The sequence below is a fragment of the Anabrus simplex genome, chromosome 6 (assembly GCF_040414725.1).
Source record: "Anabrus simplex isolate iqAnaSimp1 chromosome 6, ASM4041472v1, whole genome shotgun sequence".
NCBI lineage: Eukaryota > Metazoa > Arthropoda > Insecta > Orthoptera > Tettigoniidae > Anabrus > Anabrus simplex.
This window is the reverse complement of record NC_090270.1, coordinates 83,300,798-83,325,601: the sequence shown is the minus strand read 5'-3', so window position 1 is coordinate 83,325,601 and position 24,804 is coordinate 83,300,798. Positions and strand designations below refer to the sequence as shown.

At 37.2% G+C, this 24,804-nt stretch overlaps 1 protein-coding gene across 1 annotated transcript in view; it reads left to right on the top strand.

Moving 5' to 3' along the window:
- Positions 1 to 24,804, top strand: part of Nup75 (nuclear pore complex protein Nup75) — a 201,816-nt gene that overhangs the window by 5,411 nt on the left and 171,601 nt on the right. Inside the window, exons 2-3 of the mRNA XM_067149038.2 lie at positions 2,475 to 2,574; positions 23,500 to 23,692. Of these exons, the coding sequence (XP_067005139.2) occupies positions 2,475 to 2,574; positions 23,500 to 23,692 (293 nt within the window). The remainder of the gene's footprint in view (positions 1 to 2,474; positions 2,575 to 23,499; positions 23,693 to 24,804) is intronic.

Here is a 24,804-nt window from a genome sequence, read left to right as displayed (position 1 = left end):
CCTAGCCTTTTGTTAAAAGATTGCAAAGAAATCCGAAATTTATTGAACATCTCCATTATAAATTACTCCAGTCCCCAACTCCCCTTCCTATATGATATAGATGTTGATTCCCATAGGGAATCTGAAATATTTGTCCTGATTGAGTAAATATACAATACCAATATCAATGGCGTATCCCCTTCCTATAAACGAATATTTGCACCAATTTGTCCTCTTGAATTCCAGCTTTATCTTCATATTGTGATCTTTCCTACTTTTAAAGACACCTCTAAAACTTATTCGTCTACTGATGTCATTCCACGCCATCTCTCCTCTGACAGCTCGGAACATACCACTTAGTCAACTAGCTCGTCTCCTTTCTTCCAAGTCTTCTCATCCCAAACTTTGCAACATTTTTGAAACTCTACTTTTTAGTCAGAAATCACCCAGAACAAATCAAGCTGTTTTTTTTTTGGGGGGGGGGGAGGGTTCTTGAATCAAGTAATCCTGGTGAGGGTCCCATACACTAGAACCATACTCTAGTTGGGGTCTTACCAGAGACTTATATGCCCTTTCCTTTACATCCTTACTACAACCCCTAAATAGCTTCATAATCATGTGCAGAGATCTGTATCCTTTATTTACAATCATATTTATGTGATTACCCCAATGAAGATCTTTCCTAGGTACTTACAGTGATCCCCAAAATGAACTTTCACCCCATCAACGCAGTAATTAAAACTGTGAGGACTTTTCCTGTTTGTGAAACTCACAACCTGACTTTTATCCCCGTTTTATCATCATACCATTGCGTACTGTCCATCTCACAAAATTATCAAGGTCATTTTGCAGTTGCTCACAATCCTTAACTTATTTATTACTCTGTACAGAATGTCATCTGCAAAAAAAGCCTTATCGTTGATTCCACTTCTTTACTCATATAATTTTTATATATAAGAAAACATAAAAGGTCCAATAATACCGCCTTGAGTAATTCCCCTCTTAATTATTACAGGGTCCGATAAATCTTCACCTACTCAAATTCTCAGAGTTCTAATAGTCACCCATTCATTCACTCTTTTGTCTAGTCCAGTTGCACTCATATTTGCCAGTGGTCTCCCATGATCTACGTTATCAAATGCCTTAGATAAGTCAATCGTGATACAATCCATTTGAACTCCTGAAACCATTATATCTGTTATGAATGGTAACTGATGCAGTTAGCTGACAGTAATGAAGATTTATCATTTAAATAGACATTTTTACAGTATTTACATTTTAATTTGGAGCACCTGATGACTCAGATGTATTAACATTATGTAACTAGCACATATCAAAGTTGTTTTTAGAATTTCAGGAAATTTCAGGAAATTCTAAAAACAATTTTTCATAGTGTCAAACTTCTATGTTTTAAGACCATCTTTAAACCCACTATGTTTCAAATACCCTGTTCTACACGCAATATGGCTGAAGATGACCTTTAAATAGGTCGAAACTAGTCCCATTAAATGTTTAATTAGTAATCAATATTTAATTTGTATTAAAAAGGTGGAATAACTCATTATTTTAATTTGGTTTAATTAAAGTTCAATACAGAGCCATGAAATTAAATTCATTTCCCCTAAACTACCATTTCACTCAGGGTGAATAAAATTATTTATGGCCTAGATTATAAAGACATTCCCCGACTTTGCACACCGATTTTCATTAAGATATGACCACTAATAACATAAATAATTGAGAATAAAATTTTAGGCCTTCCCCCTTAACTACCATTTCACTCAGTGTAAATAAAATTGGTCATGGTCTAGATTGTAGCAATGTAGTCCCCAACTTTGCATACCGATTTTCATTCAATTCTCTTCTGCCGTTTTCTCGTGTTGTGTGTACATACAGACTGACAGAAAGTATGGAAAATTAAAAAGTGCATTTTGTTGTTACTGTGGACACAACTGATACAGAAATACCATCTTTTTACATTCAGAGCAATGTACAGACAAAAGTCTTATTTTATATATGTATAGGTATTGTTACCTTTAAGAATCATAGAGTTCGTTAAAGTTAATAATTTTACGAATAATGTTATCACAATAGTTTGCATTCTCCTCCTCCTCCTCCTTTTCCTCGGTATCATCATAGCTGTATTTTTAAAATATGTAATAATAATAATAATAATAATAATAATAGTTTAATAGTAGTAAAATATTATATATTTCTTAACATTATGTACTTATGACTGTTATACAAATACAGTATTTGTATTTTCTGGTTGGATGGATGAGAGAATGGACTGGGCCTTAATCTTGCCCTGATACAAAATAAATCTAATCTAATTTGTAAGTTATGTATAGTGACTTGGAATATCCAAATAGCCTTCTGTTCTCCCTTGTTTTTTAAAATTTCTTTTTTGTTATTTTATATTTTTATTATTTTTCTTTTTATTTTCTGCATTTGATTAGGCTGAAGTTAACAGATGACAATTGTATTTTTCTCAGGCAATCCCAGATGCTGTATGTGAAGAAGCAGGCATGGCTGCTGCATGGTTTCCAGGGAACAGATTGGGAGTTTTTGCCTTTAGAGGAGATTCTGATACAAGTAAGGAATTAAATTAGTTGCAATGGAAGATTACCTGATAAACTACTTTCTTCAGCTTTTACCAGATATTTCTGGGTATGCTGGAGCCACCATAGCTCAATATTTGTTTTGGCTGAAGGCTGGATACCCTTACTGACGCCACATGACTTTTCAGAAAAATATTTCAGCCCAAGATTTGCTGGAATTCAATCCTGAGCTGTACAGGTGGAAACCTAGCAGCCAAGCTAGTGCAGTAATCACACTTCTAATGATAGATACATGTGATGCTAAATTTTTTTTTTTTGGGCGGGGGGGTGCAATTTTTTATATATTGGTACCATAATTCATTTTTCATCCTTGTCAATTCTGGTACTTAGCCTAGATTGAATTATTCTTATTTTTCACTATAACAGTGGTTTTTAAAGCCTTTTGTTTGTGTACATAACTTTGCACTTATTTGATAGTCTGTAGGTGTACATATACCGTCTTACTAATAAACGGTGTATAACTTTTATACAAGGTTTATACACCATTTACGCGAAATTCGTTACTAATAAACAGTGTATAAGCCTCCTGTGTATACATCTGTTATAGTTATTCACTGAATTGCTTATACAGTCCACGACCCTTGTATAAGCGTTGTATAGCAGCGTGTAGCGGAAAAAAGAAACGAGTGAGCAGTTTATTTTCGTGGTATTTATTGTCGACAGTAATATAATCGTTGTAAAATATTTGACTTATCCATTTAACATTGAACACACGTTGAAAGAATGACGATAACGTTGAAGATCTTCACGATATTTTAAACATAGGAGACATACGGTACACCATTCAGAGGTTATGGAAGCTAGACATCTTCGTAAAGTAAAACACTGTAAAGAGACGGAATGACAATGAATAACTATAAAAGAAATGATGGTTGGGCGTATTTTTGTATAAAAATGTGTTACAGCTTAATAGACCTTTGATATTGCGAGTTTTATACACTATCTGCCCCTACAAAGATCTTTCTTAATTGAGTACCTACCGTATACAAGGGGACATATTCCTCGAGATAAAAAGTGGCATAACTTGAAAACCATACGTAATATGATTTCCATACTTTGTAGTTGAATACGTAGAAATCTGATGTATAAATGCCTAATAGAAACTTTTTTGATCTAACCTTTTGTTTAGCTACAAAACAGGTTTTCCTTTCTCCTGAAAAATAAGGATTTTGGAATGTGTACCCTTTTCAACTCGCCGATTCAATTACAATTGCTTACGTTTTCCGTACTACCCCAGTTAGGAGCTTTTGATATTTTCTTAAGCTTTTCCATTTCTGTTTTAGCGTCCATTACACAAGCAAGCTGAAGAAATGTTGATATCAATATAAGTCAATTTCCAGCTGTCTCACGGAATGAATTTGAATAACTATAAAAGAAATTATGGTTGGGCGTATGTTTGTGTAATAAGGTGTTACTGCTTAATAGACTTTGAATTGCGAGTTTATTATACATTATCTGCCTCTACAAAGATCTTAGATCTTTCTCAAATTTGAGTATAAGGGACATATTCCTTGACATAAAAAATGGTATAACTTGAAAACCGTACGTAATATGATTTCCATACTTTGTAGTTGAATACGTAGAAATATGATGTATAAATGCCTAATAGAAACCTTTTTGATCTAACCTTTCGTTTAGCTACAAAACAGGTTTTCCTTTCTCCTGAAAAGTAAGGATTTTGGAATGTGTACCCTTTTCAACTCGCCGATTCAATTACAATTGCTTACGTTTTCCGTACTATCCCAGTTAGGAGCTATTGATCTTTTCTTAAGCCATTCCATTTCTTTTTTTGGCGTTCATTACACAAGCAAGCTGAAGAAATATTGATATCAGTATAAGCGAATTTCCAGCTGTCTCACTTAGTGTTGCCACTGCCTTTTCGATATGCTGTGCTACTGTGCGACTTTCCGGAAAGTTTTGCTCGTAGATAACCAGCAGAAGCGATCATAAAGGCGGTGAACGTGCGAAATACGTCAGTGAACTGCAGGAAGAGATTCCTACTCCTTGGAACGAGTGTATACGTGCTGTGTAGTAATACAATGCGTATACCTCGTTTATTAGTAAGAAAAATGTAAAACGCTTATACAGGGTTTATTCACTGTATAACTAAACAAGAGTTAAACAACGGTATAAGGACTTTTTATTAGTAAGACCCATATGCTTTCAGAATGTGTTACTTCAGAATTTATTATAAAAATAAGATTATTAAAGACCAAATCTCAGATACTTAAAGAAAAAAAGGAAAAAAAGAAAATTCTGTGGCTATTGCTAGCCTAGCGCAGCCCTTGTAAGACAGACTCTGTGCTGAAGGTGGGCAGCATCTACTGTCTATAGGAAACTGAGTGCCACTGTGGGGGGAGGACAGTGTTGTGTGTGATGTATTTGCTGCAGAGATTTTTGGGATAGTACAAACACCCAGTACCAGAGCCAAAGGAATTAACCATTTAAGATTAACCCATTAGCGCCTAGCGTTACCATATGGCAACGATTTTCGCACCGTTTTCTTTTAATGCTGTAGGCAACAAGAAATAATCTGGAAGATTGTGGTGTATTCCGACAGTTAGAGAAGAGTTTGTATAATCTAGTAATCATGTTTATTTCGTTTTAAAATCTATTGTTGTGACACAAAGACTGGTGGACTCTTGGTTATTTTAAGATTCCTGCGAAATGGCTGCCGGCTTCACGTACGAAGGATATAAAATCTATAAGTGAAGTTCTTTCATTGGATTATGTTTACAGTAGGGTTGTGCACACTTCATTATATATGTTGTAAGCATTTGAAACAGTACGGGTGCACAATGCCGTAGTAGTGCTTGTTGAATCATTAGCGTTGCCATATGGCAACGCTAGGCGTTTATACTCAGTAAAATAGCTGCAGCTGTCAGATCACGATACTTTATACTGATTCATACATCTTCATTTCAGGAAGGGATTTTCCCTTTTAGAAGCACTGGATATGCTACTAACTGAAGATCTCGATGGTGATATTTTTGTGGAACCGCCCTGTGTAAATTTACTTACAGATGAGGGTTCCTGGTGATGAAGATGATGGTGGGCTTGTTGATAATCTCTCTCTCGAAAGTTATGTGTCAGTGCTGAAATGAAGCTTGTAAATAATGAAAGAATCGGGATTAGTTACGATGGTGAAGGTGTGTTACCAGAGGACGGAGTGCCTTTTCTGTCTACTGATGCAGGATCTGTTTCAATACCCGATGCTGCGAAAGAGCGGATAACTGATGGAGGAAATAATAAATCAAATAAAAATCCAAGATAGACCGATGGGGCTGATTTTAATATTGGGCGACTGTTGACATTTCCGGAGCCTAGTTATAGCAAGTGAAAATCCCTGACTGTTGTTGACATTTTTGAATTGTTTACAGATATCCAGCTGATCGAACATTTAGTTCGAGAGTCTAAAATGTATGGGGTGTTTTTAAATTGTACGGACCCACAAATAACTTCTGATGAAATTCGTTGCTTTGTCGCCATACTTTTCATTTCTGGATATAATAGGTTGCCCTCCAAGCGTTCTTATTGGGACACGCAGGATGATATGAAGACAGTGAAAGATTGTCATTCTCTATCTCTGTGGCTAACGCGCTAGTATTGAGGGTGGGCTTTTATATGCCTCCGAAAGTATAGACTAATAGTTTATAACTGTATCTGAAGTTCTTTGATTCTTCTTTTTCGTATTTTTGATTTTATTCTATTGTTCCAGTGAGTGTTTTATTTTGACAGGCAATGAACTGTACATATGTGTATATATACTGTAAACAAATATTTTCTCCTTTGTTCAGTAATTCTATTTTTTTTACCGTGATGTGAATAAAAACTGATATTCCATATTCTTACAATAAATAATGCTAAGATATTTCAACATTGTTATTGCACGAAAACGAAAAAAAAACACTTTGCAACCTAAATTCGACTTTCAAAACTCATTGTTTTAAAATAGGTAGTGCAAGCACCTAGCGTTACCATATGGCAACGTCAAATATTTTATGACCTAGCGATTCCAAAATTATGAAACTTGTTTTATTAGATTATTTTGGTCTCAAACCTGCGGCAAAACACAATAAGTAAGCAAATCTCAGAAAAAGAATAAATTCAGGCACTAATGGGTTAAATTCCCAGACCCTGCGGGGAAACAAACCTGGGGCTTTCTGATCCGAAAGCCAATACACTGACTATTCAGCCTGGGAGCCAGACAGGGAAGAAATTATTGATACATATGTGTGTGTGTTGCTCGTGTATATATATATAGAGAGAGAGAGAGTGACTACACTATTTAAAAAAGTAGAGGTACGGACACAAAAGATCGCTGACCAAAATCTCTAAATATGGAAATTGAAAATTACCCTAGGCTGAAGAAGGTATGGTGAATGTTTTTGTTAGGACAACTTACGTTGACGCCATTGATTTTCTCATAATAATTTTTAAGAAGAAGATGACATCGTAAGATTTAATATTAACAGGTTGTTAAGTTAGTAGTAAATTCTTTATATTTTTATTTAAAGTTAGCTGGTGTAATACAAATTAAATGTACATACCATATGAGGTAGTCCTTATCATCAAAAGAAAAAAATGTTAAGCGATGTGGTAAGGTAGGAAAGCATGATAAGTATGTACACACTGAAAATTCTTCACTTTCTTGTGGCTACATTTTTTTCAAAATTATTGTTTCTTCACCTGTTACTTTTTTTGTTCATCACTATATAACAAAGTGCCTTATCTAAACGTGGACATTGGCAGGATTTCTCTTTCAGCATGGTTACACCGTTGGCCTTTTCATCACTACCTTCCCAGATTTACTGGTATAAGCAGTTGGTGAAACATCTAGCTTTAGTTTTAAACATGCCCTTCCTGTTATCATGTGCTGGTTCTTGTGAAAATCCCACACACAAAGGAGAACCACCTATATTCATCTTTTCTGATGTTTCTTCCCATTTCTTGTATTTTTCCAGTTTACTTCTTATCCTACGCTTCCCGCATCACGTGTAAAGATTTGTCAGAATGTCCCCACAATGAATGTTCATGCCTGCCCAAAACAGAAATGAGCTTGTCGAGTTCTGAGAAGAGATGGATGTAGAAGAACAGGGATTGATGAGGGGAGAGCCTATCTGCTTCGAAGATATCATTAGATGAAGATGTGGAGATTTTCCTTGTACTTCTGTGTTTTCTTGTTTGTCCTAAATGGAAAGAAATGACTAAGTATGCAATTCATGAAAAGGAAAATGAATGCTAAAAATGAGGGGTGGGAATGTAACACAGAGGATAAACATAGTGACAAGTTGGTATAGGTAGAGGGAGCAACAGAAAGGAAAAGGAAATATGAGGACAGTTCCTTATCTAACAGTGGTTCTTAGATGGGCTATTTCTCACAAGAAATCCATCATATATTAAGTACATACCGATGTAGAACAGTGCCTGGTGGCCATGTTTGTTAAGGCAATGAAGCCTAAATGGTGTGATACCGTGGTTATGCGGTTCAAGTCCCGCTGGTCGAAAAAATTGTCACTATCAGAATGTTGGCCGGCAGGGTAAAGGGGGGGTGGTGGTATACAATTTCTTAACACTAGATTGCTTGCCAAAAGCCTGGATTAAATTCCATACCTCTCCGCAGTGCTCATATGGAGTGATGGCATATGACTGTTGATGGTGATTCGTCCGTCGGATGACTATGTTAAGCCTTGATCCGACCCCTTGGTGCTGTTCGACAGGAGTAGGCTATGTGGCGGCACCGGGCTTCACCCTCTCCCTTTCTACTATCATATATCACATCATTCATTTCATCTCGGTAACTCCTCTGATGAGTTTGACATCAGGAAGGGCATCCGGTCATAAAAACCCACCATGACAGATTCATCTCTCCTCATCCTGACCCCGTAGAGAAACTGGACAAGGGTTGGACAAACAAAACAAAAACCCTATGTAGAACAAAACTTTTATTCTCTTTCTGCTTCATGGAAAGCAGTAATGGTGGTTGCTTTAAGAGGAAGTACAACTAGGCAACCATCCTCTATTAACACTAATCAGAGAAAGGCAAGGGCTACGAAGGGCATGAAAATGGAAAACTCCCTACACCTTGAATGCTCTAAAACCATCAGGGTTGGAAAAGAACAAGAGTTGACCAGGAGAAGTTGGATAGGATAGATGAAAGTGAGGAACCTGGCCAAGTAAGTGAAAACAATGCCAGGGCTCGGCTAAGGACCCTGTAATTGCCAACCCATGTTCCCAAGTTAAGAGCCCCTGGGGCCTCTTGTCCCCTCATGGGCAGGGCAGTAGAATACACTCATCCCCTGCCTATTGTTAGAGGCGATGTAAAGGGGGACCAGGGGCTCTCAACTTGAGAGTCTCATTGGTGACTGTGGTTCCCCTAGCTGAGTTTGGCATTGGTTCCACTTTCTTTTGCTGGGCTCCTTGCTTTAATCTTTCCTATCCAACCTTCCTTGGTCAACTCTTGTTCTCTTCCAATCTCGACAGCATTATATTTTCAAGACCTAGGTAGTCTTTAATTCTCATGCCCTTCGTTTGGCAATATCTTCAGAGTGTCAGACCTCTTCCATATTTCCTTGTAATTAGTGTTAAAAGGGGATGTAATGTAAACAACAGGCATAAATTCAGAACAGGTTACATTTTCCAGCGCACACATCTAGGCGTGATTGCACTGTCATTTGTTTCTCTCTCGCTCGCGTCTCGTGAAGGGCTTGATTGTGCGGTGGACAGAGCTGTCAACTGTTCATATAAAGAACTAGTCCTAGTGCAGCAGTGCTACTTTGGTATTTACGAATCTCGGGACAAAGCCATTGGTCTGGACTGGATCAAGCAAAGGGGGTCTGGGGGCGTAAGCCCCCGGGTTAGAAGCCGCGAAGTGTCCCTAGGCCTCTAGTATCCCGCGTGACACCTCCATTGGTCTGGGCAGTTGTGTACTTCTTGTGCGCGGGTTGGTAACGGAATTCATTTACTTCATTGCTACAAGTGATGTCATATTCCATTGTGTCTCACCCATTGGAAATGCTGGAACGTAGTCAGGCGATGGTCTATGGTGTGTGATAAATTGTATTAGGTTATAAAATCAAAATTACTTCTGGGGGACGGCGGGTGGGTTCTTAACTGTCGCAGTGAACACATCTCTCCTCTACAATGTATTCCACTTAAGATTTTCAACATATTACATCCTTATCATGCTATAAAAGTAATGAAACCCTTACTGAATTTCTACCATAATTATTTAAATATCTGCACTAGTTTAGGTGTTATGATTTAAAATGCTAGACATTGCATAGGCTACTGTACTTGGGGAGCTCTGCGGCATGCGCACTAATAGCGCCAAGCCCACATAGTGACTATTCACTTTCATGCCCATTGTCGTGGGATTGTTGTTCTGAAAGTGGAATATCTAACATATATGCACTTTGGAGGCGAAGTGTTTTATCTTTGATACTTGCAGCCATTTTAGTTAGTCATTTGTCCTGTAAACTTAAACAAAGACTTATCCTCTGTTCATTTTGTTACGTGTAGTTTGCAAATTACTGTCTGGAAAAACAGACTGACAGATTCTGCAATAAATACTCTGACGATCTACTATGGAAATGCCATAAGAAGTAATTCAACATCAGTAAATGATATGAGAACTGCTATCTGGGAAATTTGATACCATAAAAGCCCATCTGACTAAAATCCACTTCATTACTTCTGCCCAAAAGGAGATAGTTCCTGGTGCTCGTACCAGCGAGCTGTCACTGCAGGCACAGTTCAAGAATGCAAACACAAAAACACATTACCTCCAGCTGTTATGGATGTGATTAAGCCTGTTTTCAAGGATTTAATTGCTGATGAACTGTTGAAAAGGTGTTTAGGAGGTTATACACAGAATGCTAATGAGTAGGGCTCGGATGTTTAGGAAAAGTCATATTTTTTCTTTGTCTCTATTTTCTTGCCTTATTGGATTTTGGTGCAAATCAGGTGATTATCGTCACAATTAAGTGATTTTATTTGCCATATAAATGCATATTTTGGCTATTTTTTGTCATAAGGTCATATTTTGAGCTATTTTCGTAGAAATGTCATATTTTGGCCATATTTCTACGGTTTGGCGACAGCTGTAACTGTGCAAAATCATTGTCAACTTTCCGAAGAGAACCTGTCTTCACAAAACCGTTTTTCCGTATCACATCTGTACTTAATCCAAGTGGAATACTGTCTCTTATATCAAGATTGAGCAGGAATTGTTTTCCAACAGTTTGTCAGAAAGTCTGGCATATATTAAGTCGAACTTTGGAATTATATCGAGTGTAATTACTCGTATAGAAGCTGCTAGCTTAGAAAGTCATGCAAGTAGTGAAATTGTGAGAAGTGTTGAACTTTCAGCACAACAATCATGTGGAATAGTTGGCGTCAGTGTAAAACGGCAACTTCAAAATGTGCTTAATCAAAGTGACGGTTTTCGCTGTGTGTGTACTATAAATGATGTTCTTAGAGGAGAAGGTACCATTACACTTCAAGATGAGTGCATACTCTACAGCAGTGATTTTATACTGTATTATTTAAATATGCACCAATAACGTCTTGTGACGTAGTGCAACCTCTCCAAAGGGTAAGGTTACAATTAATAGGTTTAATGAAGAGAAAATGTTTGCTACCGTAATGCATTCGCCAAAAGTACTTTACACTAGGCATGTCAACATGTACGAAACTAAATTTACAAGCACATTAATCACAGAAAATAAACAACAGTTTAACCAACATGACTGTAAAGAAAGGATAACCGGGAAGCGGCTGGGAACCATATCCAGGCGGTGGAAGGTATTGGTAATACTGAAGAAGCGAAGTCAATGTAATCCTAAACTTTACTTAACAATTTAGATTCAATTTCATATATAAAGCAATAGCCAATATACCATTAAAATTTTGACGGCATTATTTCAACAACCATTACAATTTACAGTTTACATGAGGGTAGCATTTAGTTATGAAATTTCTTTTACACCGGAACATCCCACATGACGTTCCACTGTCGTGGCGTTACCTTTAAAAAACCAAAACAGTTTGAAATAAATGAAAGGTAGGTAACGTTATACTAAAGTGAAGAGATACATCTAAGGAGGAAAAATATTTACGTATAATCATGGAGCAGAGCATCTTCAGTGGGTAGCCCCCTCAAAAACACTTCTGAGAAAGGGTACCCGACCTAAAGGTGAATATTCCACGATGAAGCAGAATGAATGAGATAGTCCCGAGGAAAAAAAAATAACTTAAAGATTACTTCGAAAGGCGTATAACATTTAATTTACAAAACAACAAACTGTAACTATCTCTTAACAAAGTGAGGTGACTTACCGAAACGGCTAAGTCATAATGATAACATTTGGAAGCAGAAGGAAACACGGGTACGCTCCGGCAAGATAAATTAAATGAAACACTACATCTGAAACCGAATACCTGAAAAGTTAAAATAAATAATCAGTGCTTACCGGATGGCGGGGCCAAGAAGACCCGTACCTTGGAAGGTGACCGTTCCCTTCAGTGGTCAAACAGAAAAGACGCCCTCGCAGAGCAAGGCTCCAGCGACAACGCTTCTCCCCGGAAATTATGAAATCTTACCACGGCCAATGAGCGTACGATGTTTTCCTTCACCTACCAATCACATTTCCTTTTATTTTCTCCAATAGGAGCGCAGAAAAAATAGTGCTGACAAAGAACATTTAGGAAGCCACTAGAAATTACGAAATTGATGCAACTTTACGAAACCGGAAATCTCCCACGCCGATGTGGCGCGTGTGGTACAGGATGCACCAGAATTACCATGACAATCAAATAATTTTAAAATCATATCAACTTCAAACAAACAATTCCAAAATTCACATACTGAGGAGAAACCAAAACAAACAATTGAATAAATACTTTACATACACAATTCATCACCGTCTTCCGAGTCCAAATAATCAAATCCCAATAATCACAACAGTAGAAAGGACCTTCTCTTCTTATAAGAATGTGTTAAGTGATAATCGGAGGTCTTCCGTGCCTGATGCTTTGAAGATAAATCTTGTCATACGGTTCAATACCACCCGCAGAGAAGAATGAGAAAGTTACGTGAGTTTGCACTGTTTGCCCTGCCTCCCTACCATAATGTATCGAAAGACGTCTACTTAATTAGTTTCGTGGTGCTCAGTTCAAACTTCAACGCATTTGAGTAATATTAATGTAATCTGAACTCAAACGTTCCTAAATATTTAAAAAAATAGACTGATTTATAATTTTCTTGTATTTTAAACCACCAATGAAGGGTGCAAACATGTTTTGACTTTTCAGATGTTGTGTGATCTGATAATCTTAGCGAACTTAGTACTTTATAGGTATGTATTCACAAATGTTTGCTAAGTGAATCGAGGACAGTAGACTGTGAATAACTGCTAAACATGTATTCCCTATATTCAGAAAATTAATATGAAAGTAAGAATTAAGAATTCACTTAACAAATATGTATCAAAGGAATTGCCGTTTTGATTTATAACTTATTTTATGATGGCCATATTTAGATTAATCATTTTCGAGTCATATTTTGTAATTTTTACGTCATATTTCGTCACTTTTGAAGTCGTATTTCGTCACATTTGAAGTCATATTTAATCACTTTTGAGGTCATATTTTCTTGTTTATTTGGGCTATTTTTAGGTCTTAAACATCCAAGCCCTACTAATGAGTCTGTCAATGCTAGGATTTGGAAAGTATGCCCAAAAACTGGACTCTGTGGAAAGACAATTGTGAAGATTGCCACAAATGATGCAGTTATGATTATGACATTTATTGGTGGAGTGAAGAGTAGGTTGGCTGTGCTGCAAAAAATGGGCATGAATCCTGGTGTCTTCTGTGAACATGCAGTACTACAAGAGTATGTGATGCGTATAAAGTCTGTTGAAAAAAAAAACGGGTTCAAGAAGCCACAAAAGAGGCCAGACAAAGCAGAAGAAGATTAAGACTGGAAAATGAAGCCGTGAAAACTGCTTTAGAGGGAACATCCTATGTCCCAGGAGCATTTTAGCAGCCACTAGAAGACTGCTGTGACTTTACAGAGGTCAGATAACTTTGCAGCTCTTTTTCTCAAAACTATTTCCCTTGTAACTCTAAATTGTATGGTGTATTACAATGCCACTTTTCTTTAATGATCTTAGTGATAGAGTCTACAAAACTGACCATACTCATGTGCCTAGGACTGATAATTGTTTGGGAAAAAAATATCAACATGCAAAATAATGACCAAAATATGCAATATTTATGTAACACAAAATTTAAAATACTGTACTAATTTTGCAAATATAGTTCTGGAAGTGGTCAGTTTTGGAGCTGTAACTTCAGCTGTAACTGTAACCACAGTTAAATCACAAAGTTACAGAAAAATGTCATAACATAAAACAAACATAGAAATACAGTAGATGCAAATGCCAGAATAATAACTGGAAGAGCGAATGAAACACACATCAAACACGAGGGATAAGTGCAGACTGTCACAACAATGACACGGCGTGGTGGCAAGAGTGGTAGCTCGGCTGAGCGTCAAGAGTCTTTGACCCGAGCGAGTTACGACGAGCGTGAGAATTTGTTAGATTTTTGACGGCTGTTGTGCGAGCGGAAGACCTTAACCAATTTCAACCATTCTTTTTCCTAAATCATTATTGGTTCGAGTAAGAGTCTACTAGAGCTATTACATTTAAATATTGACAAGTTAAGCAAGGTAGAAAGTATGGTAAAAATTGTAAAAATATTAATTTTTCCGAATTTCGGCAAACTTTAGAGCACGTGCGCGACCGGAAGAAATGAACCTATTTTGTTTCTTTTTTTTTTTTTTTACCCCGTTTTATTCTTTTGTAGTTTGTGGGTTACTGTAGTCATGTCCTAGTTTGTGAACCATGGGCAACGGCTGAGTGGCCTAGTAAGTGGTCCTGAGAGTCGGGAAACCAGTTGCTATGGAATGGGAGTGGGCATCTCGGACATATTCTGAGTCCTGGCCCTCCTTGTGCTCAGGCGGCTAGGACTATACAATTCATCGGTGGTTCCTAACCCGTTAGAGGAGTGATCCTCACTTGGACTATGTGCAAGTGGGGTAGCATCCTGCTTCATGAATTTACCAAGCTCAGAACATTTTAATCAAGCCTCGGACCTATGGGAGTAACGGAGTCCCACTCCCATTTGACAGGCGAGGGACTCCTTGGAAACAACTTGGCGATCAAAATGGAATTCGATGGGGAGCTATCAATATTAATGGGGCTTATGGAAGAAAGAAAGTAGAACTGGTTGAGTCAGCACAGAGTATGCATCTGGATGTGCTAGGAGTAAGTGACATTCGGTTAAGGGGAGATAACGAGGAAGAGATAGGAGATTATAAAGTGTACTTGACGGGTGTTAGAAAGGGAAGGGCAGAGTCTGGGGTAGGGCTCTTTATCAGGAATACCATTGCACGCAACATAGTTTCTGTAAATGAGCGAATGATGTGGGTAGATTTGTCAGTTGGAGGAATTAAGACTAGAATTGTGTCCGTGTATTCACCATGTGAGGGTGCAGATGAGGATGAAGTTGACAAGTTTTATAAAGCATTGAGTGACATCATGGTCAGGGTCAACAGCAAGAATAGAATAGTGCTAATGGGCAATTTCAATGCGAGAGTTGGGAATAGAACTGAAGGATAGGAAAGAGTGATTGGTAAATGTGAGGAAGATATGGAAGCTAATGGGAATGGGAAGCATTTGCTGGACTTCTGTGCTAGTATGGGTTTAGCTGTTATGAATACATTCTTCAAGCATAAGGCTATTCACCGCTACACATGGGAGGCTAGGGGTACCAGATCCATAATAGACTATATCTTAACAGACTTTGAATTCAGGAAATCTGTTAGGAATGTACGAGTTTTCTGCGGATTTTTCGATGATACAGACCACTATCTGATCTGTAGTGAACTAAGTATCTCTAGGCCTAGGGTAGAGAAAGTGAAATCTGTCTGCAAACGAATAAGGGTAGAAAATCTCCAGGACGAGGAAATTAGGACAGAAGTACATGGGTATGATTAGTGAGAAGTTTCGAACAGTAGACAGTAAGCAGGTTCAGGATATAGAAAGTGAATGGGTGGCATACAGGGATGTTGTAGTAGAAACGGCAAGGGAATGCCTAGGAACAACTGTGTGTAAAAATGGGAAAAGGTGAACATCTTGGTGGAATGATGAAGTGAGAGCAGCTTGTAAACATAAAAAGAAGGCTTATCAGAAATGGCTCCAAACAGGGCTGAGGCAGACATGTTCAGTGTGGTCTCCATTGCGGCGGACAACCTTTTCGAGATGAGTACGCATGTTTCTGACGACTTTGCGGCACAGGTCTTCATGAATTTCATTGCAGAACTGCACAATCCAAGCACGTATTTCTATGCGGGTTTGAGATCTTGAAGCGAAGGGCTTTTCTTTCAAATAGCCCCATAAAAAGAAATCACAAGATTTTAAATCTGGGCTTAAAGGAGGCCAGAAAATTCCGCCATTATTGTTGTAGTGTGGGTAACGTTGAAACATTACACGATCACTAAATACTCCCATCAAAACTCAAGAACATCGTTAGCTGTGTGATGTGTTGCACCAACTTGCATGAACCACTGCTTATGAATAGGGAGTTCTGTAGGCAGAAGTTGAGGCATGAATTCATTCCCAGCATGTCCTTGTATCGCTGTGCATTAACTGTCTGACTGAAGAAAAATGGTCCAGTTAACCCATGACTTGACAGAGGTACCCACACACTCACTTTTTCCCCATACTTGGTTTTTGCATGACTAAGTGTGGTTTTTCTGTAGCCCAAAACCGCACATTTTGTGTACTAACTGCCCCGTTGAGATGAAAATAGGCTTTATCAGAGAATCAGGTGTTAAACAATACTTCATCTTTATCTTCAGTCCATAAGGTGTACATCAGTCTGGTGATGGGAATATTGAATGTTTTAAACTATCGGTAGATTACCGATTGTGAAGCGTGACTATCGAATGTTTTCATTCGGTTTTAAATCAGTTATAAAGTAGTAATATACATTTTGTACTGTGGTAGTACTAGTAACTGGTAATAAGTCATTTGCTAGTAACTGCATTGGAAACTGAAATACCTATGTTGGTCTATAAAATAAGATAAAATGTCCTGATTAAAGTAATTGTGGTAATTACATTTCATTTTAAATAAAATGCATTTTTGTGTCCCTAACCACAAGTTAATGAATGCAAGATCGTCTGTTCATAAAATAACATATGTTAGGTTATTTCAGACGAAGGTTAGGTTTACATCTTATTGCAATGTGAATACAGCAAACTAAACTAAATGAAAAAAAATAATCTTAGGACCGAGTAATAGTGCATAAATTAATTTTAATTTCATTCATTTAAGGTTAATGTTCAGTCATTAGAGGTACATGGTTAGTATATGGAAAGTATTTATAAAAACTATAACATGATTATCTATTGATTAAGTGCAGAATAATAAAATTGCACTTATCATTATAAAATGTTGAGTCAGATATCTATTCATTTATAATAAATGACTGACTTCATTCCATATCGAAAGTGGAGGCCGATTTCAGTGCTGACTAGTGGAAACAATTGGAATTTACGAACCGAATGAAAAACCAATTGCAAACGGAAACAATCGGTTGTAACGGTAGTTGACGACTCACGAATAATTCGGTAGTTTTCATTCGATAGTCCCGTTGCTACTGCAATATCTTCTGCCTGTGAAGGTTTGTTAGGTTGTGTAGTACAGTCATTTTGTGCGGGTACAATTGAAGGTCAATGTGTAACATTCTTTGAACTGAACGGTGCGATATTCCACTTTCTCTTGAAGCTCGCCGTGTTGACTTGTGTGGGCTGCTCTGCATGGCGACCCTCAGCGCAGCAATGTTTTCAGGACACCGAACTGCTGGTGCACGTGGTCACTTTTCTTCCTTCATACTGCCTTGTTCTTTAAAGTTTCATTATAAGCGAAGGATGCTGTTCCTTACTGGTGCCCACCTAGTCTGAAATACAGCTCAAAATTTCCTTCGTGTTTTCGTAACACTTATTGATTCGCAATAAAAGGTAACTGTTTTCGTGCGTTGCTGAATGGAGAGTCGGCCATGGCATAAAGCTCACTGGAATGTAGGCATTCGGAGACAAAGCAGCAGTGTTACCTCTACAGTTATTTACATGAAACTTGGAAGGTGTGTGCGAAATTTGAACTACACAGTACAAAAGTTATGTTTTTTATTTGTTTCTAAAATATGTCAACTATTCGTGTGCCACGCTGTATATACATTGTTTGTAAAGATTCTATTGTTAGACAGCTTGTTCCAAAGCATTTACACTGAGATTATTCGAAGGTTCTTTGTTAATTTGTCCCTTTTTGTGTGGAGCTATCCAGATTCTGAATATTTGTAATAGTAATAGGAAAAATCTGTTCAAATTCTTGTTTATGCCAAAAATACCATTATTTATCCCCATCCACGGTTTTGCACGTTGGATTCTCATATTTCCCTGCACGTCTCCCACACGTACTCTGCTGAGACTTATTATAAAACTGCAATCTTTGGTAGATACCAAATTGCAGTATCATCCTACTTCTATATAACTAGTGTTAAGTCTGTATTGCATTCTTAAAGTTTGTACGGTAGCACGGCTTCGTAGCATCATAGCGTGGTGCTAATGTACGTATACTTACAATATGGTATGGTAACAGGGCTGCATTCTAATAGTAAATTGATAATAAATTACCATTACTGAAGGTACTAATCATTGAATCAGCCTAAAGCATCAAAACAACAATTAAATTTTTGTTGAATATTCAGCATGACTTCATGCTTTGAGGTTTTGTTTTTGTTGTTAGGTCCAGTAAATACCCTGGGAGAATACAATAACTGACTAACTCAAACATGAAACCTTCAACAGGTTTACACCCCTAAACAGTGATGTTAGAATAAACTATAAAACTGTATTCCATGAGCACCTAGGTTAAAGTGACTTACATGTAATAAATATCATTTTTGGTCCATATTGATGATATTTGACTGGAATAATAACAGTAAGTTATTTATTAAATAGACCACCTAATCAATACAAAGTCTAGTCTTGGATGATTTACATAGATTTGTTAACTAATAGTGGTACATGTTTCGCCTTGTATGAAGGCATCATCAGCCATTGTCTTAACCTTAGATTGAAAATAAGCGTCTAATTAACATGTAATAATGAAATTAATTTTAAAAATCTTGAAAAGATTTGAAGTAAAATAACATTAAAAATAACAATGATGGTTTAAAAATATACAATGTGATGAGTTACAATGGTGGCAGTATTAACAAAATTAACATTAGGAGGCTGCTATAATAAGTACAATGGATAAAACAACAACTGTTATACAACAAGTAGTAAGATTGCTATAAAAATAAAGTGGACTGTCTGGCGGTTACAATTAGACGATGGCGAAAAATCGTATATATTCAAAATAAAGAAGAGAGAATAAAAGTCGAAGGTTGGTCGAGAGATCCGAAGTTAATCATAATCTTGAAGATAAAAGACGAAAGTCAGAGGCATATATGGTAAAGTTGTAGAACACATTGAGAATATGAAGTTATAGTATAGAAGTTGAAGAACGGTTTTAAATTGGATCTCTATGGACCATCTCAAATTTGAAGCAATGCTCAAATGTTGCAAAAATGTGAGTTTGTTGATATTCTAGTTGAAAAGACATATAATAGTGGAATCTGTAAAAGGAAACAAGAAACGTAGAGTTAATTGTGTGAAAAGATGTTTTAAAAATATTGAAGTAGAATCGTGTACACTTACCATTTGGTGATGACGAAGATAACTTGTAACGTTATGAGTTAGAAGTATTTGCAACAGTAGACTTCTTACTACATGTGTTATAGCTGAAGGTTTGTGTTGGAGGGGGATCTGTTTGCGGTGACATAACTATTGGCTTGTTTGTAGTACTTGGAGGGGGGCTGCTATTAGTTGTTATTGTTCCAATTAAAATGACTTAGGGCCAGTTTTATAATAAAGGTTTAAACTGAAGATTGAGTTAAACTGTAACTTGAGTTTAAACCGATGTTGCGTCTTATAATGACCGGCCTAAGTTAAACTGAGGTGAGGAAGGATATATACGATCTTGGTAGCAGTGACTTGTGAGAAAAGATGGTTGTCGATAATGTTTTGCAGTGACTTGCAAGAAAAGATGACTATCGATAATGTTTTGTTTACTTCTTGTAGGTAAAATGGCAGATAAAAGCAATAAACGTCCTAATTTTACTTGTAAGGAGATAGAATTGCTTGTGCAATTAGTACAGAAATATTTATATAGTCCATGAAACAGTGGCCTTATGAATTCCTCCAAAATCTCCCATTGTAATATACTACGGGATGCATAAAACCGCAATGCTGTTAGTAGCGGAGTGAGGGGTTCTACAGCATGATTTCTGAAATAGAAGGAAGCTACTTTATTTTCTAAAATTTACAGTTTTGACATTCAAATGGTTCAAAAAGTCATTTTTACATTCTTACCTTTTCGTTGCATGTTTTATTCTAGCACCAATTTGCTGAAATAAGGTTATGTCAGTCTGTTTTGTAAGCCTAAACCTATTTAAACACTCTTTTTCGTTCCATGTATGAAAGTGATGTGTCCTTGTTCGAAAAACTCGTGATGCCCGTGATCGTTCAATGATTTGAACCACTTCTTCATCATCGCTGAGTATTTCTTCAAACACCTCAAAAATATCATCGAGATCCTTTCGTTCTGCCATGTTGTCATGTTATGTATTCTTAAACTTCAGTTTAAACGGTATATGAGTGGCAGTAAAATTAATCTCTAGTTAAACTTAAGATTAAGTTTATAATACGCGACTAACAGATAAACCGAAGTTAAAACTGAACCAACAGTTTAAACCTCTATTATAATACCGGCCCTTAGGCAGCAAGTTGGATAAACTCAACAGGAAGGTGCATCTGTCACTTCTCCTGCTTGCCAGCATGTTGCGAAGACAATGTGCAGGAGATATAGGGAAATAATATTTCCTATAGATGTAAGCACATTTGGCTCTCTGTGTGTTCAGGTCTTCCTCTCTGCCTTCATTCCTTTCCACACAGACTGTAAACTTCCTGTATACTGTATAAACATAGTACAGTATCAGCTTATTAAAAAAGTAGATACAGATGTACAAAGCCTTTGAAACATTGCCAGGGTGACTGCCATAGTTATTGTACCTGTTGTTGGTGAAACTCACCACATTAATGCATGATTATATTTCTGTTGACCCCTGATGTTGTTGCTGGGATCCTGAGGCATGTAGATGGACAGTCTCTCCCTGTCAGGTACTTGTGACGTACTAGTTTCCTAGCTCTTTGCTGCCCTGTGCAGTTCCATCTATTTTACATTTGATGTCTTCCTTTTGGTATGAGAACCAAGTATCAGGTCAATATTCAGGTAGTACAGAGAGATGTACAAAGCATTTTGAAGAATAGTTTAAGAAATAGTGAAGATACAAAATTTGTAAAAACTGAAACAGGGCAGATATTGACGCAAAGAGATGGCATACTAAAAAGATGGGAAAAATACTTCTCAGAATTGCCAAATATTAAATGCAGTGAACTGGTAGATGAGAAGGAGCAAGAAGAAACAATGGGGAAAGAAGAAGAATAAGGAAAGAAGATATCGATGTTAGAAATAGAGGAAGCCATACAAAAGTTGAAGAGCGGTAAAGCAGCAGGAGTGGATGAGGTAACTACATAAAAGCAGCAGGACCAATAGGGCTACAGTGGCTGTATAATCTGGAGGAAGAAAGAGATCCCAGAAGAGTGGGGGAAGGGTTTAATTATCCTGATATTTAAAAAAGGTGATAAAAAAGAATGTATTAACTATAGAGAGATCACCCTTGTTGCCCATGTAGCTAAGATCTTTGAGAGAGTATAGGAAGGAAGACAGAGGAGGAAGCTAGAACGAGTAATGGAAGAAGAACAGTATGGTTTTAAGAAAGATAGATCAACATTTGACCTGATCTTTACATTAAGACATATGATGGAGAAAAGATGGGAGTTTGGAAAAGACATAGTGATGACATTTATTGATATTGAGCAAGCTTATGACAGTGTGCTCAGACAGTTGGTATGGAACACATTAAGAAAAAAACAAGTTAACAGAGTGGAAGTGCAAATGATGAAAGCTATGTACAAAAATTGTGTTAGTAGCGTGAAGACTAGTATAGGAATAACAAAATGGTTTAAAGTTGAAACGTCTTCCCCGTACTATTCATCATAGTCATGGATGAAATTCATAAGAACATTAAACAGAGATTGGGAAGCCAGGCAACAAAAGCCATGTTGTTTGCAGATGATATAGTGATATGTGGTGAGGATGAAACAGAAGTGCACCGGGCGAGTTGGCCGTGCGTGTAGAGGCGCGCGGCTGTGAGCTTGCATCCGGGAGATAGTAGGTTCGAATCCCACTATCGGCAGCCCTGAAAATGGTTTTCCGTGGTTTCCCATTTTCACACCAGGCAAATGCTGGGGCTGTACCTTAATTAAGGCCACGGCCGCTTCCTTCCAACTCCTAGGCCTTTCCTCTCCCATCGTCGCCATAAGACCTATCTGTGTCGGTGCGACGTAAAGCCCCTAGCAAAAAAAAAAAAACAGAAGTGCAAAAACAAGTAGATGTATGGAATCAAGAGATAGAAAAATTTGGGCTGAAAGTAAGCCCAGATAAAAGTAAAACAATAGTGATGACAAGGGGAAGGAAGGAAGGAAGGAAAAGATAAAACTGAATGGTAAAATTCTGGAAGTGGTCAAGTACTTGGGAAGAGTGATCACAAAAGATGGAAAGATAACTGAGGAAATTGGGAAAAGAATACGACAAGCAAACACCTTCTACCAGAGTGTAAGGGGTATTTTGTGGAACCAAGATGTCCCGAAGAAAGGTAGGAAAGTATTATATTCAACCTATTATGAATCCATACTAACTTATGCAGCTGGATCGTGGACTACAATGAAATGAGAGGAGAGTAGAATACAGGCAGCAGAAATTAAATTCCTAAGAGGTATCGAGGGCAAAACCAGAAAGGATAGAATTAGAAATGAAGAGAAAAGGAAAAGGACAGGAATCTTGAAACTTCAAGACAGGATAGAAACAACAAAGCAAATGTGGTATGGGTATATGATGAGTATGGGAGAAGTGAGAGTACCAAAATAGTTTTTTCACAGAAGTTAACAGGAAAGAGACGACGAGGAAGACCCCAAAAGAGGTGGACAGATTCAGTGTGGGAGTGCATAGAGAAGAGGGGAGGAAAACCAGAAGATGTACTTAAAAAGGAGAAGAGTGGTGGAGAGACAGGCAGCGATGGAGGTCCTTGATTCACAACCCGACCCAGAAAGCTGGAAACGGGAAATTAATATGGTATGAGTAACGGTTACCCATATCTGAGCGGCCGTGAACGTGTTTAATAAGGCCACGGCTGCTACCATCCCATTCCTAACCCTTTTCCATCCTTATGTCACTGGAAACCTTTGATGTGTTAAGGCGACATTACAAGAAATAAAAATAAAACAGAGATAAAAATTAGACCGAACCTGTCTGGTGTAAACTAAGTATCAGGTTAATATTCAAACAGTACAGACGTATAATATAGACAGATTTTGTATATCATATACACCGTAACTTAATTATTTTATTTGATACAGTCTGTTTGTTGAGCATTTTCTGGAGTAATACCACTCCACTAAAATTATGTAAAATTTGTTGTCCTCTTCCTTAAGTTCTTGGCTGAGATTTGGTTAGAGTGTGTGTGCATGCACATGCACATGGGTGCGTGCATGTATGTATGTATATATATATATGATTTATTGAAACATAATTTAACATTTCAGGCAAATCAAGAAAGGCATTAGTCAACAACGTAAAGGTGCATCAGGTTCGGTTGAGCAATCTTCTGTTCAATCCTATTACTAGAAAACTTATCAATGACTCAAATGGAACTTTCCTGGCTGCTCAGAAACTGGCTGAGAAAGGGGCATCTATAGACATAAGATCTGAACTACTCAAATTAAGTCGGCAGTACAGGTAGGAATGACATAACATGAAATTATAGATCAGTATTCAGAATTCAATATTCATATAGTATTTATACAATGTTGTTGCTGATAATATGAGACATACATTTTAGTGACATTTATTAAAATTATAAAATTAGAATGCCAATTTATTGTTCACCCCTAAAATAGTTATTCTATGAAAATATTGTAATGTGTGCTGAACTTTTTAAGTAAAAATAATTAACGGTGTTATGCATGAACACATTATAATCGTTCTTTCTTTTTTTGTTGGTTGTTTTATTCTGTCAGTGTTTCTTGGACCCCATTCAAGTTTGTTGACACTTCTTATACAGTATTTTAAAACTCATCAACAGATTGCACTGGTGCTGTGTCTATGGTTTCCTTACACCTCTTAAGTATGTCAGCACACCATTGTTGCAACTTGCAGTTACAGATGTCTACATTGTGTTGAATGCTTCCTAGTTGAATATAGTATATGTTTGTTTTTGTTAGATATTAAAATGGAAGGGAAAGCTTTCCAAATTAGGAGAAATTTTGCTAAGAAACACAGAAGAATAATGGAAAGCTAGAATAAGAGGAAATATGTGTGTAACTGTTTTCCCGATTCAGATCACAACTTTGTTGTGATATACTTGTAAAACACTGTAAACTGTACTCAGCACAGCTTTACTTCCATATTTGATGTTTCGGAAAACAAATGAGCATTGCCTTACCTCTGTCGCCAGTGCACTGCTACCGCAAGAACAAGCTGATGCAATACGACCACAGTAAACAGCTCTCGTAAAATGTAATACCAAATACCATACTCAGAAAAGCTAATGAATCGTAATTGAATACTCATTCACAAAAACTACACTTACTAACAACATCCGACACTAAATAGAGAATACATTATTAAGAATAAAAGAGAATGAGGAAATAACACATCACTTATCACTAATGGCTGGCACAGGAAGGAGGTTATGGCGTGCAAAGGGAACTCCCCAGTGATCTTAGAGTCACTTTCTTGCCAGTTGTATTTGCCGAACTACACTGAGACAGGCTAAACATGGATGTACCAAGTACATTTACCAATACATGGATGTAAATAAAATTACGGCTGTTTTTATACACTGTATT